Source organism: Arachis ipaensis, chromosome B09 (genome assembly GCF_000816755.2).
Source record: "Arachis ipaensis cultivar K30076 chromosome B09, Araip1.1, whole genome shotgun sequence".
NCBI lineage: Eukaryota > Viridiplantae > Streptophyta > Magnoliopsida > Fabales > Fabaceae > Arachis > Arachis ipaensis.
Window position 1 is genome coordinate 10,022,358 of NC_029793.2, and position 15,502 is coordinate 10,037,859.

Genomic DNA, 15,502 nt, shown 5'->3' on the forward strand with positions numbered 1-15,502 from the left:
ACTGGCAGGACCGCAAGAAAATGGTTGTTGAGCAATCTAATGCATTAGCAGAAAGTGTAAATGGCCAAATTGTTATTCCAACAGGCTTGCTTGATGAGGTAGGATTTTTATCTTCTGTTTGTGCAATATTGTTGCATATGTGCATTTCTAAGAATTTCTACTTCCATTTACATTTAGGTTGTAAATCTTGTTGAGGCACCTATTCCCGTGCTTGGAAAGTTTAAAGAAACCTTCTTGGCCCTTCCAAAAGAACTTTTGACCATGGTGAGCACTTCGTTGGCATTCATATCCTGTTCTTCTTTAAACTAGTTAAAATGATAATTCTGTCTCACATGATATGTGTAGGGACATGTCTAGCTGAATTAGTTCAAAGGGTGATTTATGCATTCTTTGTTGAATTTTGAATGTAACATATAGTATCTGATTGTAATGCTTAAATGTGTAACTGCTTGTTGTTTAAGTTTGTTTCCATCTTCAATATTCAATAATATAGTTTTAGGGGAAAATGAACAATTTTTCCCTTTACCATCAATTCATCACTTGAGAGAAAGATTTGTTTTCCCTTTAAGTTTGTTATCCAATACCTGCTAGACCTTATCTTTAGGCAAAGCGGGGCTCTAATAGTACAAAAGATGCAATGATGTTTACAAAGAGAATCCTTTTGTGGATGAAATGGCAATCATTATTTTTGTGTTTGGTCTCTGGCTGAAAGACTAGATTGGATGGAATACTTAATGCATCTTGATTATAAAAAACGAGAGACTAATCATTAATCGATATTGAAAGTTGAAACAGTGACTAGCTATTGTGTGCCATGCCTGCAGGTTATGCAAAAGCATCAGAAATATTTTGCTGTATGTGATGATGAAGGACAGCTGTTGCCTTATTTTATTGCTGTAAGTTCTTTCCAATAGATCAATCTCCTTGTATAACTGCATGCTTTTATATGTTTAAATGGGGTTGGGTTTTCTTTTAGGTTGCAAATGGAGCAATTGATGAGACTACTGTGAGGAAAGGAAATGAAGCTGTCCTCAGGTGTTCTCCCATCATTTATATATTGTCTATTGTAAATGACCTTACATACAGTTCATTGAAAGGGAGTTCGTATGATATTCCGCCTCCTTTCTTTGGTACAAGTGCCCGTGATGAGTTATTAAGAATTTGTTGGTTGTTGGTTAGTTGTGTCTGTCTAGGACCAACTTTCTTCAAGGTGAAGGCCCTTGAATGGTTTATCTTTCTCATACACTGCAATAGTCTGTTAGGCTTGCGGCGTGGACCATCTGAGTTCCAATCTACTTTGTGACGAAATATGATATTTTTAAAATTGGGGATGAGGAGGATTGAACTTCTAACCATCTTTTGTCTCTATTTTGATCAATGAAGATCACCCTGATTAATCTTCTAAGCAGTTTCTAATGATCCTATACTGGAGGGAGTGTGAAATCTTTTGCTTCCATTATTTGCTCTCAAGAACAAAAACTTGAAGATTTGCACAAATGTAGATGTACTCATATCTTGTTTGTTCTTCCATAAGGTATCCACTTTAACTGAACATGTTAAATCACATTTTCAGGGCTCGCTATGAAGATGCCAAGTTCTTTTATGAGATGGACACTCGTAAAAAATTCTCTGAATTCCGGAAGCAACTTAAAGATATTCTGTTTCATGTGAGTTGTATAGAAAACTTATAGCTAAAAAACCTTGCCATTTACTATACCTTCCCCCTCCTTTTTCTTTAAATAAGGCGCAAATAAATTCATACAAGGTGGTTGTGAATACCGTGAAGACAACATGGTTAAAAGTTAGAGATTAATACTGATATGTGTAAGTTGTTGGAGACACAGTGCTTAGCCTTTAATAGCTTGTTTGTTTGCGCAACATTGAACGAAACAGGAGAAGCTTGGAACCATGTTGGATAAGATGACTCGTATAGAAAACATGGTGATTATGCTAAGTTGCATCCTGAATATTAGTGAAGATAAACAACAAATCATCCGGGATGCTGCCTCGCTTGCTATGTCTGATCTTGCCACTGCTGTTGTCACTGAATTCACCTCACTTTCAGGAATAATGGGGCGTCACTATGCCATTAGAGATGGATATTCGGAGCAGGTTGTTTAATTTTAAGTTGGTTATTATTTGGCTAGCTTAGATGTCATGTTGCAAAACCTCCTTGCATAACATTGCTTCTTTCCTTGTCACTCTTTATCTTTGCAGATTGCAGATGCCTTGTTTGAGATCACGCTTCCTAGATTTTCTGGGGACATGCTACCTAAGAGTGATGCTGGCATAGTTTTGGCCATTGCTGATAGGTACAAGTTATAACTAATGGCAGATGTGGACTTTTCCATGTTTGTTGTAGAAAATGTATCTAGCAGACTAACAGAACTCATTTCTACTAGAAGAAATAAAGCAACATAGGTTCATTTTAATGAATAATGCTCAAATGTAGAACTTTATATATAATCTATAGCTACATTAGTTATTAAATAGATGTTTATATAATCTATTAATTAGGCATAGTCAATTTCATAGAATAGATTTTAGATACTGACTTACTATGGCTTTGCTTATGGTACGCTTAAACTTTCCAAAATTGGGAGTTGAGATTCAGTTTGGAAAGACTAAAAGGGTATCTGATTTAAATAAGTGTTAGTTGCCTTCTTGTGATCAAATGGTGGATTTTGCTTTTTAGCTGTTGATAGTACTTTTGTTTCTCATGACATTGGCAAAAGCAAAATTTCTTCCCCAATTCCTTAACATTCTTTTTCTTTTATTTGGAACTTTCTCTCAAAGAACTTTTGAATGTGTTTATGACATGATAGTTATCTGCAGATTAGACAGCCTGGTAGGTTTGTTTTCTGCTGGATGTCAACCTAGTTCTACAAATGACCCATTTGGTCTGCGAAGAATCTCCTATGGTCTTGTAAGTATTAAATATTATTTTTCAACTTAATTTTTTTCTTTCATTAATTCCTTTTTTCCTTTTTCTTTTCTTTTTTTTGGGGGGTGAGGACTTAAAAGGCATTTATTCAACACCTTGGAATTTAAATGTTTGCATTCATTTACTCTATCTTTCAGGTACAATTGTTGGTGGAAAAGAACAAAAACCTTAACTTGAAAGAGGCTCTGCAACTTGCTGCAGATGCACAATCCATCAAAGTGGATCCGCATGTAATAGATGATGTATGACGAAAACCTTCACTCCTTACTTAATTCACTATTTTACTTGCTTGATTAATTGTTATTTTGATTTTGATTTACAACTTTCTATGACATTAAAGTTTGGTGATTATGATTTATGTATAGGTACATCAGTTTGTTACTCGAAGATTAGAGCAGTTTCTGGTAAGTATTATGTTTGTATAGAAAATATTTAGTATCACTCGTCACCTCTATTTTAGTTCCTAGAATAAGCAAATAATCCACATACAAACAAAATAACACCATTAGAATCATAATCAAATTTACTATAAATGCACTTATCAGAATCATTCACGTTATATCCATCGAACATTACCTTCTCAAACTTTTCATGCCATAAATCACAAGAATCAGTCAAATATTAGAATGTGCATTTTCATTCACAACATAAGAAACACTTAGGAAAAATAAACCATTACTATAATGTCCTTTCCCCACAAAACTACTACATTTAGAGAGCACAACATCAATTTTATAATTAACTTTACACCAGCATTGGTTAATAAAGACAAACATAATTTTAACAACTGTCAGGCATGTGTAGATCATTAACACAATACTTTATTTTGTTAACAGGTTGACAAGGGAGTGAGTGCAGAATTTGTTCGTTCTGTCCTTGCTGAGAGGGCAAAATTTCCCAGTCTAGCAGCAAAGTCAGCATATAAAGTAGGCAACTTTGTTTCATTTCACTGCATTTTTCCTTTGACACAGTAATGGTGTATTATTTGTTAGTATATAAGGGTACCTATCAATAATATTAATGAATTGACCTGTTTGTTGTTTAAGTTCTCTCTTTCTTGTTCTCTAATGATCTATGATGGAGCACTATGGCATTGTCCACTCCTTGTAGCCAACTCCACTTAGTGAACAACACTTAGTAGTTGTTGTTTTCATTGTTCCCTAACACTAAAGATAATTTTTGAACTACAAGAAACAAGCACATATTCATTGTTCATTTGTTTATTGAAGTTAGTTTCTGTACAACTGGAAGCAAATTATTTAGATTGGTCCCTACAATTTTTCTTTTTGTGGGGTTTGGCAGTCCCAGTCATTTTATTTTAAGGTTCAGTCTTTATAATATCATACTTTAGTTCTTAGTTCCTACAATTAAGTGTCAGTTCTTATATTTGCTACATATTTTAGGCTTAGCTCGATAGTTTAGTTTACTTTGGTTTTGATCTCTGAAATATCACAACATAAATAGTCGAAAACTGTAGGAACCTATATCAAACCAAAGGCGTAATTTAATACAAATCTAGGGAGCAAAATAGTAAGTACTTTTGAACAACTTATGCAGTCCTAATGGTTTACATTGACTGATTTAGATGGAAGAATTATCAAGAGATACACTTTTCCCTAAAGTGGTTGAAGCATACTCTCGACCAACAAGAATTGTCCGTGGGAAGGAAGGCGAACTTAATATGACGGTATTTTGTTTATTATTTCAGTTAATTGTGTTTCAAAACTGTATGTTGGGGCTTCCCTTTCATATATCAAGTTTATATGATGTATGGAGTAAATGTTTCATTAATAAACACTATATATAAACTAGGATTTGTTCAGTAATATGAGAAGACACATGCTTAACACGTGCTTATTTCTAACAGTCAAATCCTAAACCCAATTTTTGAAGGAGCTATAAATAGCATTATTAAAGCCACAATATTTGGGGATGTATTTAGTAAATGAACGCCTATACGCATTCCAAGGCATAATATACATCATGGCAATAATTCACATGGTAATGATAACCATAAACCTTGGAGTTCTAGTTGGTTCTTGTTGTGGTTTTCGTCAAGAATTTAAAAATCAGTAGCAAAGTTGCGTACTAGTGTATTTAGTTAGGATATATGATTGTTAACTCAAATGTAATCCTCAAGAAGCATAGAAATTATACTCATTCTTTTGAATACAAAAACAAGAAGGATAACAATGCCGGATCAGTTATTGATCCATGTAGCTAGTCCTCCTACAGTTAGTTTGGTAAAATGGTAAAAATGGTGGTCTGAATTTCATGTATCTATTTTATAAGTGAAAACATACCCAAAAAAAATGTGTATAAATTTTACCATGAGTTTTACCCAAAACCAAATTGACAACTAGTTTCTATGCTATAGCTGATCTTTAATTAATGACCACATGTATGATTGACTTTTATTTTACAATTAATACTTTTGGCATGTTCTCAATATGGGAACTTAGGTGGATGAGGCTGCTTTTGAGACAAATGAAGAGAGAGTTTTATGGAGCACATTTTTGTCAGTTAAAGAGAGCATTAATCCTGGTATATATCTCTAGCTCCTATGTATACTGTTGATATTTATTTAATGTTGCTACCTTTCAATCTTCATGACTACGGATTGTCTTTTGTCTCTGTATTTGCTTGGCACTCCTTTTTTTTTTTTTTTTTTTTGTGCATATAATTCTTTCTACACGGAACTTTTTTCTTATTTTTCAATTTGCTTATTTATCATGATATTGATATTGTCTTAATTTCACAGGTCTTGACATTGATGATTTTGTTGAGATTTCATCTCAGCTAATACAGCCGCTTGAGGATTTTTTCAACAATGTCTTTGTTATGGTGGTATGTTAATCTTACTGCTCAATTAGAGGATTGGCTTTTGTTTTTCATATATTTGTTGTTCAACAATGCCTCTATTGTTGTTCTTATACAGCATGAAAACTCGATCGAACCATTAACAACAAATTTAATTTAATTTTGAATTTTTGATACACTATCGATAATAATAGTTTTACACTACACTATCAAAATTAATCTTGCAAAACTTTGGTTAGCACAATTGTATAATTGAACTTAAAAAGTTTCCTTCTATATTTCTTGTAACTTGAGTTGTATAAACTCCTAGAAATATTTAATGTGGAATGAGAATGAAAAACATATCTATATTCATTGTGGAATGGTATAAAAGTCTCTAATCTTTTTATTGCAATGCAGGATGATGATAAGATCAGAAAAAACAGGCTAGCTATGCTAAAAGAAATTTCTGAGCTTCCAAGAGGAATAGCAGACCTCACAGTTCTTCCAGGATTTTAAGGATCCATAAACATAATATTTATTCCTCATAGGATAGACCAATTAGTTTTTGTTTCTTGGTTTCATTCGAGTTTGTATATGCTACCTTGTGGCTTTATTCTTGAGGATAGGGGCTAGTTTGTAAATTAGTTGTAGCATATGTATTATCCTTTTGGATATTCTTCATTCATCATCATATAATAAAATAAAAAACGCAAACTTTTTTTATATTCTTGATTTCGTATGTATTTCTTTTTCATGGATAAATATAACCACTCAATTTTTTTATACAACTTTTTAAACAATACAAATTAAAACGACTTTTCTAAAATAAGTGTTGGTAAATTGAAAAAAAAAATTGAGAATTAATTACTTTTGAATTAAAGTAATGGAATTATATGCCCGAAAAGCAATTACTTGGGCATTCTTTGGAAATTAGAGGTAAACTACTTTGTGGTTTATTATTGTACGATAAATATAATTATATACTCATTTAATACATACTCTAAATTTTCTTTGCATAGTTTATTGAATATATAGTATTTGAATTAAATTTCAAAATAAAATATTAGGTGTTCAAGTCTTTTGAGTAGCTAAGTTGTTAAAAATAAAAATTATTCGCGTTGTTGCTTCTTCTTTTTCTTCTTCTTTAATGTCGTTGTCGCTGCCATTACTGTCATCGTGTCATCGTCGTCGTTGCTGCCACCACTGTCTTTTTTAATGTTGTCGTCGTCGCTGCTGATTTCTTCTTGATGTTGTTTAATTTTTTCTTTCTCTCTTTTTTTTCTCCTCATTCTTCTTTATCATCATCATTGTTCTCGTCTTCATCTTCTTTTTTCCCTATAAATATTCAGAAAACTAAAGCACAGAAATTTTAATGCGCAACACATAAATTTTGATGCAGCAAAAATTTGTGTACTATGCTTTAAAAATTTGTGTGCTATGTGCAAAAATTTGTATACTATACCAATAAAATACGTATAGTATACAAGGTACTGATGTATATATCACAGCAAGTTACAAACTTGAAAAGTCAAGAAATCCAAGAAGCGGTTCTTCGATTTTTTAGTTGGTTAAATTCTATTGAAGTTGTAGTTAATTCCTTGACTTAGTCTTAGATGAACTTGTATATTTTATAAGCGTCCTTAGTTGTAGGGGATACAATAGTTTATTTTCATAACTCAATTCTATCTAGTTTTTTTCTGTTGTAGTTCTTTCCTGCATCTAGTGCACAATTTTATTTTCTTTTTCTATAATCTAAATATTTCGTTATTCATTCATATAATACATAAATTTTAGTGTATAACACAAAAATTTTAATTCATAATACAAAAATTTTGATTTGTACCACAGAAATCTAGAGGATTACATAACTAGAACTGACTCACCCGACTAACAAAATACATTCGTAATAAAAATGTGTGCTATATGCAAAAACGTGTGTGCTATGTTTCTAATTTTGTGTTCTATGTGAAAAATATTCGTGATATATCAATAAGTTTGTGTTTTGCTTCAAAAATTTGTGTTATATCAATAAGTTTTTATATTCTTCAACAAAAATTGATGTGCTTTAGAAAGCCCCCCAAAAAGAAAAAGGAGTAGTGAACTAGTAATATATACAAGCATTTTTGTTTTTGCTAGACTTTATACTAACTTAGTCAGACTTAGTTACAAAAAGACTTGTACACATAACATCACTCATTTTATTTTTTTTGCTAGACTTTATATTAACTTAGACTTAGTTACAAAAAGACTTGTACACGTAACATCACTCATTTTATTCCTGTATAAGCATAAATTTGATAAGTATTTATGTAATAAAGTATATTTATTACATATTTTTATACTTACTTTTATTCAAACTTTAATTATGGATTGAATCGACTAAAATGTGATGATTTTAATTGTTATAAAACTATACATAATTATCGCCTCTCATTCCTCTCTTGCCCTCATTTCCATATCCTAAAGACCCAAACCTCTCTTCTCTTGCGCCCCCCAAATCTCCAGACTCACGCACAACGGTTTTGGGCCTATAGATATGGGAATGAGGCCTGCTTAAATTTGGGCCTTAAGCCCATACAAGTTTCCTCCGATAAGAGAGAACCTTGGCGTGGGGACTGGGGACTCCACAAACTCAAAACGACACCGTCGTCTACATGCAGTGGAAGGTTGAAATTGAAAGAAAGGCACCCTTGACCTCAATATTCTTTTGGTCAGAACTCAGAACCATTGATCTCCTTCGATAATATGCAAAGAGCTTCATCACGATGGCGAAACTTGTTCTCTATAAACTCTTACATGTTTCAACAGCAATCTTCTTATGCGTTTCATTCAACCCCGTGTTCCTATGACAAATGGAAGAGTAAATGGAACTCCGTGAGTTTATTATCTCTTCCTTTTTCTCAATTGCGCCGATTTTTTTTTTTTGTCTCTTTTTTGATAATTTTTTTTGGTCTTGCATTGCAGGATGTAAGAAGTACTGGTCATCATCCATCTAAGGTATGCATTTCAGCTAACATTTTTCCAATAACCGTGGAATATTTTGTTCCATTTTTTAATTTTTTTAATGCGGTTAAAATTGATGTTTCAATACACATTTATATGGTAAACTAAGCTAAGCATTGATGTTGTTCTTTATTAATATCTTTGATTCTTTGCATCACAACTCAACTTTGATATAACACGTGTTAATGTTCTTAATGTGCACATAGATAGAATTTCCTAATCTATATACTCCTATATATATATGAAGAATGAACAATTTTTCAGTGCGGTATGCAATATCTGAAGAGAAGAGATTCATAGAGAATTCTTATTCTAGATTGAAACTTGTTAGCATAGTAGCTAGAATCTTGATTTTACTATTAAAATCTTTCCATGTTATGATTTTAAATGAGTCATCCGGTTTTATAAAATTTCTACTAGGTCAGATGATTTTACGATTTAAATCTTGTTACGATTCATTGTTTTACGTATTTACTTTACTTTTTTTATTCCGCATAAAATCTCGATTTTCTTTACCATGCTTGTTAGGTGGTTTAGGACTTACAACCCTACCTGGATGTAGTTATTTCACTGATTTTGCAAATGTGAACTTCAGACTCATATCAAATATGTTACCCGGCAAAAGCGTGCTGATGCAAAGAAAGCTTTAAAAAATCTCCTTTACAATAGTGGTTCCTCTAAAATTTCATTTGAGGTATGCTTTCTAATATCTTTGTTGTAATGTTTTATGTTTTGGTTATACCTGATACTTCATATTGTGCTTTGTTTGTATGAATTAGAATTGCTTATTGTTGACAATTTGCGTGATGATTTTTGTTTACGCACCTTTCCCTAGGACAAGGAAACAAAATGGAACTCCGACTGGTATGGAGATCAAGATCATGATTCAAAAAGGTTTTCCAATAAAGATCAACCAAGTTCTGGTCAGCGGTTTGGCGGAAAATCACAAAAGAAAACTAAACGTGAGTTGTTCTTAGTATTTAGTTATTACATTGTTCCATAACCTGTGTTGTTCCAACTTTTAATATGTAAAGGTCCTTTGTTTTCTATTCTCTTGTTTGCATTAATCTTCTTTCTATCTTAATGATATTATCTTTTATTTTCCTAATCATTGATCTCCATTTTAAGTTCAGGAAAGATCAGAAGAGAAAGTTTCTGCGAGGACTTTGATGATGGTCCGGAGCAAATCTTCCAAGCAAGATTTGGTAAAAAGTGGTACACATGGTCTTTTACTAATTTGAGGGGATCTTCTTCTGAGTCTTCCACGTCTGACTTTGAGTGGAGGGAACACTCAAATAGGACAAACAAGTGGAGAAGCGTGAGTGACATAGAGTCTGATGATGATGATTCATCATGTTATGTAGGATCAAGTTCTGATAGAACTATTCTTGGTCTACCTGCCACAGGTCCTCTAAAGATCGAAGATGTTAAAAATGCGTAAGTCTTCAGGGTTCCTTATTCAGTTCTGGTTCTTGTCTTTGGATATACACACATTAAAATTTCTCATAGCTCTTTCTTACCTGTGTAGTTTCCGGTTGTCGGCTTTAAAATGGCATCCTGATAAGCATCAAGGCCCTTCCCAGGTGAGTTAAAAATATTTTTTTGGCCTATATCTATGTCTTAGAAATTGGCATTGCTTTATATTATAGGGTAAAGTATACCTTTTATCCCTGAAGTTTGTTAAAAGTTCCAAAAATACTCCTAAGTTTCAATTTGTCTCAATTTTGTCCAAAAAGTTTTCGATTTGCATCAAATTTATCCTTAACGGCTAATTTTTCAAAAAATTTATGACCAATTTAGCAATAATTTCACAAGAACAACCTTCAACACAAGTAAATTAGACATAGTTATCATCCATTGTTGGATTTGTCCTAAATCTTTTTAAAATTTAGCTGTCAGGAATATTTTTTATACAAACTGAAAACTTTCGAAACAAAATTGAGACAAATTGAAACTTAGGGATATTATTAAAACTTTTAGTAAACTTGAAGGGCAAAAAGTATACCTTATATTATAATAGTGCCTTCTAAACATGAAAATTTTGATTACAGTATTTGTTTCTCATTTCCGCGTTGTCTTTCTCCTTAACGGATCTCTTTTTTGCATTTTCGCCTTTACGTGATAGCAGGCAATGGCTGAAGAGAAGTTCAAGCTATGTGTAAATGCATACAAGTCGTTATGCAATGCTTTATCCACGGCTTAGGTGAATTTCAAATCGGTTATTTATCTCCATCATATTCAGAGCTGGTTAATGTTGTGCGATTAAATTTAATTATTTCTTTGTATTTCATTCATAATATATTCAAGATTTGAAACCATTGAAAATGATAAAAACAAGTGCTAACTCTTTGACTGAGAAGAGAAGTGAAAGGGTGTTCAGTTGGAGAAATAGTTATTTATCAACAGAATTTTAAGTAATAAGCACACGAAGGGTGTTGCAATGAAAGAAAACTGTGGGATGTTTATTCTTGTGGATAAATAGTAAGATCACTAAATGCTAATTTTTAGCCTTTTATCGGGATTAATTCAAACTTCAAAGAACCAAAACTTGTGTCTGGATTTATGTTTTCTCCGTAGATCTTTACAATGCAGCATAGCCATAGGGACTTCAATAGAAGCTGATGATGATACATTACAAATTTACAACTATCAAGATAGTTTTTGCCCCTCCTATTGACAAGTATCTTCTAATTTATCATTGGAAAAGTATAGGGTACCAACATATTATCTACCAATTTCTGCCAACTCTTATTTATAATTGTGTTTTATGGAAGTGTGTTCGTAGATGTGTCTAATAATTAATATATTTTAAATACATATATAAAGAGACACATCCAGAAAATATATCTATAAAGACACTTCTATTAAACACAGCTATAAAAAAGACATTTTTATTAGACATATCCACGAACACACTTCTATGAAACACAATTATAAATAAGAGTTGGAAGAAGTTGGCAGATATGCTGTTGGTAACGTAGCGAAACCGTTTATCATTATCAAAGTATTCATGCTATCAAAGATGTCTTTTACTAATTTAATTCTTTATAAGCAAATTTCATAGAAGTTAAACCAAAAACCTATATTTTAGTATAGGAATAAATATCGAAGTTGGTTCCAAAATTACAAATGCAAGTCACTTCTTTTTTTCGGACATTAATGCAATCCAAGTATGTTGGTTTTGAATGTGTTATTTTTTTAATATGGGACTATGTAATCGGACAGTCTGATTATTTTATAAGATTTTTTTAAGAGAAGTCTTAATATTATATTGGAGGATCTGTTTTATTTGTTGTAATTTTTTAATTTTGAAGTTTATAGATTAGATGGTTCGATTTTTGTTTTTAAAAAAATTGAAGAGTCCGATGATTCTTCTCCCAAAAATTGAAAGATCCAATTTTTACATTTTAAATCAAATAATGTCACATTTAAGATTAATATCCTTACACTACATAATTATAAAAAGGGAAATACTAGTTGTACAATACTAATCAGCCTTTAATCATATTTAAATAATATTTAATTATTTTTTTAGTGTAACATGTTCCTATTTTGTAGATACATATCTATAATTAGATTTTAATTTATTTAAATTTTAAAACCCACCCACTTCATTGGTGGTTACGGTGACTTTGCTTTACTTTCGTAACTTCACATAATAGATACAGTTTTTTAAATTCCTTATTCTACGGGACATTCACACGCATTAGTGAATCCCAAACACGCTGCCAGCTGAATCCTCCATCTCGTCTTCATTGGTGAAGACCATCACCACTTTCCAGCTGAAGCACTCTCTCATTTTGCATTGGTGAAAGGTATCATTATTTTTCACACATGTGTTTATGTAATTTGTTAAGAAATATCATGGTCAACATTTTTAATTATATTTTAATTTAAATATAAAAACACTCTACTGATTTAATTGGAACAAGGTTGATCTTATTTAATTTTATTAATAAAGTTGTTGCAAATAAAGTACTTTCTACGTAAGTAGTTTGAGCAAAGAAGCAAAAAAAATCTGAAATTTAAGAGAGAAGATGTAGTTGATATGGTTATAAAAATTCTGTTGTTATTTATCAATTATAACACATAATAGTATGATATTTTATTCAAAATATTTTTAAAACACATCCAAAATCAGGCTAACTTTAAATATTTAAATTTAAACGTTAATAATACAACTAATCTTTTGATTTTTTATTCGATCAAATGAATATAATATTTATTATTTAAATTATCAGTTAAATTTTTTTCGATACTTATTAGTATTCAAAATTATTATAATCAACAATTAATTTAAAATTGTGTTGTTATTTTTTGATTATAACATATCTGATAGTATGATATTTTATACAAAATATTTTTAAAACACATCTAAAATCAGTCAACTTTAATAATACAATATAAATGTTAATAATACAATTATGAATGGTCGAATATAATTATATACATAAACTAAAATATTTTCAATTGTAGTTTCTTTTTCAAATGTAACACATCTAAAATATTAAGTTATACAAAAAATATTTTTAAAACACATCCAAAATCATAAATCTAAAATTTAAATTTAAACATTAAAAAATAATTGTAACACATCTAAAATTATGAAGTTATACAGAAAATATAAAATCATAAATCTAAATTCTAAATTTAAACATTAAAAAATAATTGTAACACATATAAAATTATGAAGTTATACAGAAAATATTTTTGAAACACATCCAAAATTATAAATCTAAAATCTAAATTTAAACATTAAAAAATAATTGTAACACATCTAAAATTATGAAGTTATACAGAAAATATTTTTAAAACACATCTAAAATCATAAATCTAAAATTTAAATTTAAACATTAAAAAGACAGCGTTGTAAATGAGCGCCGAAAAGGAGGAAGGCAGCGTTGAGGATGAGCGCGGAAGAGGAAGGTGGCACCGATGAACGACAGCGGAGGATGCCTTCTCGATGTGCATCTCTGAGTTTTCCATGTGCGCCTGGATTTTCGACATGACACAAACGTGATTTCTCTGCTTCTTTGAGTGTTTTGTACGAGTTTAATTAATAATTTGATAGTTTAAGGTTTATTTTATAATTTTAAAATCAAAATTTTGAATTTTGAATAATTTGATTTTTAGATATGTATTTAAATTATAATATATTAATAATTAAATATATTAAATCTAAAACAGAAATTTAAAATTTAAATTTTAAATTTCAATTTTTTTATATTGTATTTTGAATGTGTATTTAATTTTAAAAAGACAGTAAATCTATTCATAATTTTTAGTTGTATTTATTTTAATTTTTTTTAATTATTGTAATAAAAGACTGAATATTATACTATTTTTAAAGGATACCTAGTTGAACCGTTATAAAAAGTATCATTCTCATCCCAATATAAAAAATAATTTGCGACTGAGTCCCAGAAATAGAAAAAGTTGGTAAATTTTGTCAACCCAACATTTTTAAATCTTGGAGGCCAATCCACCACCCTTGTAGTTCCAACCCAATTTGACTTTTAGTCGTTCAGATGGAAATATGGAAGAATAATTTGACTAATAATCTAGACTGGTCCATAATAATTTTTATTTTAGATAAATTAATTCTTAGAAAAAAAAAACAAATTTTATGTTTAATATTTTAAAATATTAGACCAATTAGGCAATTAATCTTAAATAAATTCATACTTTATTTTTGTAATTTTAAATAATTTTATTTTTTAATTGTTCATATCCTGACTCAACACTAAAATCCAGGTCCAAATGAGAGGCTCAATCCAAAGATTGACCATCACTCAACATCGACTTTCTCTCAAGAAGTCGGTTTCAACCACGACTTGCATTAAGGAAGTCGGAAGTGAAGATTAGCTGGCAGATAGCACTTATTCAAATAAGTAACTGCTCCCAAAATTTCTCACTCACTTCTAGGAGCCATATCTCAACTTCTCTAAGATAAAGGGACGATTATCCTCCTTAAAAGGTGGAACTACTCCAACGGTGGTTATTGGTTCACCACTATAAATACACTGACATCCCTCAGGTATCTCTAAGTTCTAATATTCTCTAAAATTGCTTAGACCCTGCTGACTTAGGCATCAGAGTGTCTTTGCAGGTACCACTCCCATTCTCTCACATACACAAGTCGGACGGAGGCTCTCAGACGTAAACCTAATCAAAGGGCTCCCTCCTTCAGACGATTGGGCCAACCCAACGAGTCCAGCCCACTAATCTCTGATTACCCATCGTAATACCAACCGAATGTTTTTTGAACATTAAAGATTATTTTATCATCTTTCTAGAAACTTTTATTATTTTAATTTATAAAAACTAATATATCTAATATTTGAAACAAACATTCAGAAAATGATTCTCTCCAGTTTTTTTAACAATTGATAGAATACAGTATAATCTCTCATCTTTGATTTTATGAGTGAAACCAAAAATAAATAAAAAAAACAATAAATAATTAAATTGAACACTGAATACCATCTAATTTTTTTCTCCTTAAAAAGGATTCAATCCCAATTTATTATGCACCAATTTTAGGTGTGAGTATAATACTATAGTCATTGATGATTACTTTTATGAACATGTCTTCTGATAGAAATAACATTAGTTATACTTTAGTCAAATATATCAATAATTATATTATGGGTATAAATAAAGAATTAGTCACTAAATCAATTATTTGTATAAAATATATATTAAAATAAATTAAATATTATATATACATAAATATATAATATTTTTTTATTA

At 30.7% G+C, this 15,502-nt stretch overlaps 2 protein-coding genes across 6 annotated transcripts in view; both read left to right on the forward strand.

The window, feature by feature from the left end:
- LOC107617958 (glycine--tRNA ligase, chloroplastic/mitochondrial 2) overlaps positions 1 to 6,471 on the forward strand; it is a gene marked incomplete in the record, with an annotated part of 17,862 nt that extends 11,391 nt beyond the window's left edge. The window contains 15 exon segments of the mRNA XM_016319858.2: positions 9 to 98; positions 178 to 264; positions 825 to 896; positions 977 to 1,035; positions 1,574 to 1,667; positions 1,894 to 2,112; positions 2,218 to 2,312; positions 2,836 to 2,926; positions 3,082 to 3,186; positions 3,310 to 3,348; positions 3,781 to 3,870; positions 4,530 to 4,631; positions 5,407 to 5,488; positions 5,706 to 5,791; positions 6,164 to 6,471. Coding sequence (XP_016175344.1) covers positions 9 to 98; positions 178 to 264; positions 825 to 896; positions 977 to 1,035; positions 1,574 to 1,667; positions 1,894 to 2,112; positions 2,218 to 2,312; positions 2,836 to 2,926; positions 3,082 to 3,186; positions 3,310 to 3,348; positions 3,781 to 3,870; positions 4,530 to 4,631; positions 5,407 to 5,488; positions 5,706 to 5,791; positions 6,164 to 6,262 — 1,410 coding nt within the window.
- LOC107618551 lies at positions 8,251 to 11,264 on the forward strand. 5 transcript variants are annotated; one of them, XM_021111440.1, is made up of 8 exons: positions 8,251 to 8,620; positions 8,711 to 8,743; positions 9,345 to 9,443; positions 9,585 to 9,711; positions 9,883 to 9,954; positions 10,114 to 10,186; positions 10,278 to 10,332; positions 10,875 to 11,264. In XM_021111440.1, the coding sequence occupies exons 1-8, from the start codon at positions 8,492 to 8,494 to the stop codon at positions 10,950 to 10,952; spliced, it is 666 nt and encodes a 221-aa protein (XP_020967099.1). In that variant the 5' UTR covers positions 8,251 to 8,491; the 3' UTR covers positions 10,953 to 11,264. The 5 variants fall into 5 exon arrangements, with proteins under 5 accessions (XP_020967099.1, XP_020967100.1, XP_016176127.1 ...); XM_021111441.1 differs by having other exon boundaries at positions 8,261 to 8,620; positions 10,878 to 11,264; XM_016320641.2 differs by having other exon boundaries at positions 8,270 to 8,620; positions 9,883 to 10,186.